Source organism: Phalaenopsis equestris, unplaced genomic scaffold, assembly GCF_001263595.1.
Source record: "Phalaenopsis equestris unplaced genomic scaffold, ASM126359v1 Scaffold000858, whole genome shotgun sequence".
NCBI lineage: Eukaryota > Viridiplantae > Streptophyta > Magnoliopsida > Asparagales > Orchidaceae > Phalaenopsis > Phalaenopsis equestris.
The window spans coordinates 138211-141712 of NW_018165298.1; the positions used below are offsets into that span (position 1 = coordinate 138211).

The 3502-nt window shown below is 39.1% G+C and overlaps 1 protein-coding gene across 1 annotated transcript in view; it reads right to left on the reverse strand.

Moving 5' to 3' along the window:
• LOC110031884 (dynamin-related protein 3A-like) overlaps nt 1-3339 on the reverse strand; it is a 21136-nt gene extending 17797 nt beyond the window's left edge. Inside the window, 5 exon segments of the mRNA XM_020735310.1 lie at nt 1603-1704; nt 1788-1816; nt 2191-2473; nt 2952-3182; nt 3184-3339. Coding sequence (XP_020590969.1) covers nt 1603-1704; nt 1788-1816; nt 2191-2473; nt 2952-3182; nt 3184-3339 — 801 coding nt within the window.
• Between the last annotated feature and the right edge of the window lie 163 nt (nt 3340-3502).

The window sequence follows — 3502 nt, forward strand, 5'->3', positions numbered from 1 at the left end:
AATACATCGTTGTGACTGAAGCAATCAAGGAAGCTATGTGGCTAAAGGGCATGACTGAAGAGCTTGGGATACATCAGAAGGTGATAACTGTGTTTTGCGACAACCAAAGCACTATTCACCTAACCAGAAATCAGATATTTCATGAAAGATCCAAGCATATAGATATAAAGCTTCATTTTGTGAGGGATGTCGTTGCCAATGGTTCAATAGTAGTGGAGAAGATACCTACTGAAGAAAATCTTGTTGATATGCTCACCAAGGTGCTACCGACAACTAAGTTCAGACACTGTCTGGACTTAGTAAACTTCACTAAGGGCTGAGGCCCTCTCAGGGGCCAGGTGGAGGGAATCTTTACTTCGAAGCTTCTCAATTGAGGGTCAAGGTGGAGAATTGTTATTTTGACCCCCAATTAATGCACTAAGGTAAAAGGGCAATTTTGTAATGTGGCACCGCCACCTACCACATCTCACCTACCGCTCACCTACCGGCCACCTACCACCCACCTACCTCCCACCTACCACTCTCTTGCTTCTATAAATAGAGAGGGTGTGAGGCCTAGGAGAGCATGAGGGAAGAGATCTTAAGCTACCACAAAGGAGGAGAGAATAGCTAGAGAGTTAGAGAGGAGGAGAGCATCTTGAGGTATTGTATCAAGGTGTCGCTTGAGAGCGAGGCCATAGAAGGAAGATGAGGACTCATCTCTATGTATAAGCTATGTATTCTCCAATTCTTTTGCCTTAGTGAAATATTTGATTGATTCCCTCCCGTGGACGTAAATCCAGTTGGATCGAACCACGTAAACGATCTGTGTTTGCTTGTGTTATTTTTCGTCTCATTTCTATGCTAGGAAGTACATATCTCACAACAAAAATTATATATATTACTTATATAATGATGTAACATATATATTGATATCTAAAGTTAAATAACCACGGCTCATGTGGTCATGCAGTTTTGCGACTTCTAATGCATAGGAATGGGACAAGTTTGAATTTAGCACCCTATGTTATTTTTCAAATTAATTTAAACGGGCCCGTATGAGCATAACACGAGTTAAAAACAAACATGAATATTTTTTGTGTCGAACACGAACGGACTGTTCACGAACCATTTCAACACAAATCAATTCTGAACTAAAAAATATAAATAAGCTGAACATGAGCACAAGTTGAGTTTGCTCAAACTCGGCTTGTTTACATAACTACAAAGGATGTCATATTCAGACTTGTTCTCATAGCATAAAATCTTAAATAACCTGCATTGACTTGTAACTATGCTATGAGAACATGTCATATTCAGACATGTTCTCATAGCATAAAATGTTTAGTTTGTTGCATTTGAGAAAATTAAATTATGATCAACAACAAATGTTATTAAAATAAAATCTAAAATAACCTGCATTGACTTGTAACTATACAAAGATGGCATACTCCGCACCCCCCCCCCCCCCCCCACCCCCCCCCCCCACACACAACTTATGTTGTGTCATTGCACATCGATTTGTACTTTTAAAACTTCCCAAAATGTGTATGAATCTTGGTTCAAATTTTAGGGTATGCAGTTATAAATCTGCAATTATAAAAAAAGCATATGGGTCATTACCTGTTGACTACGGTTAACCACAGCCACATAGCCAAGTCGAAGAGGAATCACATTTCCCAATAGAAAATTACGTGCATCTGTATCTCTGTCCATTATATCTAACTGTAAGTCATAAAGAAATAATTAGCTTAGCAAAACAAAAAAACAACATTTACTGAAATATAAATGACATATAAATATACTACCTTCGTGATGACGCCAATCGTTCGAGAACCTGAAAGAACAAGGATATCAAAAAAATGAGTTTGCAATTTAATTTTAAGAAAATATGCATACATTCCACTGAATTCTTATGTATTTAAATAACTAATACCTAAACTTCAATTTTTATATATGTCGCCTTACCCATGAATTGCGCATTTCATTTTCTAAAAGTTAAAATTGTGGCATTTTTTTTATGCGATATGAAAGATTTGGGCTGTATAAATGAAAAAGCAAGGTATAGGTGTTAGATATGTTAAAACATAAGAATTGGGTTAAATGCCCCTTAATTTTCTTTATTTAAAAAAAAAAACAAATCCCTCTACAAATGTACAATCCTGAATTGTAACATATAAGCATAAAAGTAATCAAAACTTCATAAATTACCATTTGGATCAGCAATCTGGGCTATTTGAAGTGCATCGGAGTTTGATAAATCTGCATTTGCTGGTGAAACTGCCAATACTATACAAGTTTCATGCTTAATGTATGATAATATCATTGTTCTGATTCTAGCTTCGATGTCACTCGGTTGATCGCCTACTGGAATCTTAGTTATTCCGGGCAAATCAACCAGAGTGATATTAAGAACATTTGGAGAGAAAATCTTCAAACGAATTTGCTTGTCTGAAACTCCTTTGTTACCCCCAGCTTCACGGTCAGTTTCGGCCTGTAGATTTACTATTCAATTTCATGGAACACTGACCGATAAATAAAATGGAAATATAAATAAAAGCCATAAAGTGAGTCAATGCAGCAATAGACTTAAAGCACACATGCCAAAATGTCTAAAAGCACAATTTTGATGAATTAGGCGCAAAAGCAATTACAATCACGGAAAACATAATTCACTGGTTGGGGAAAATACTCGTTGCTGCATTGAAACTTCTGGCATGAGAAATCTGCAACAAAATCCCTCAAAACCCACCAGAGGAACCTACCTATGAAGCACAATTTCTGCAGAAATTTCCTTCTTATGGCTTTAAATTTCAAATATGCATGAAAGAATATGTAAGCATAAACTATAAGCACAGCCAATATAGCAAAACAAAAAGCCTGCGAGGTTCACGCATATTCCCAATACAACAAAACAAATAAATAAATTCGGCGTAAATGATCTACAAGCTCAAAGTGTTGCGCCTCATCACCTGAATCTCACGCCGGATTTCCCGGAAGTCGTAGAACCTCTTCCCAGGAATGTTTAAAAACTCTCCCCACTCCTCCTTCTCGTCAGAATGAACCAGTTGCAGCACCAGCGGGCATCGCGTGCAAATATCAGAGCCACGCGGCAAGAAATCGCGGCCGACGAGCGCCTCCAATACGCTTGACTTGCCGCTGCTCTGGCTCCCCACCACCGCCACCCGCGGCAGGGCCATCGTCGCCGGGACTCCCCGTCGTCGACGAGCTCCCCAGCTGCGCGAATATGTCCTGCAGCTTGTTCGCAATCGGAATCACTGAGCTCCCAATGGGTCCCGGCGACACCGCCTGTTGGGACGAAGGTACTGCATTGGCGCCAGAAACCGCCTCCTCCGCCATCGAATACTGAGAATTGCAACAACAAAACGAATTATAATAAGAATACAATCTTCATATTGTTTATCTTAAGCGAGACTAAATACAGTCATTATTGTTAGGGGTGTAAACAAACCGAACACGAACGAACAAAGCTTGTGTTCGTGTTCGGTTCGTTTAAAATTTA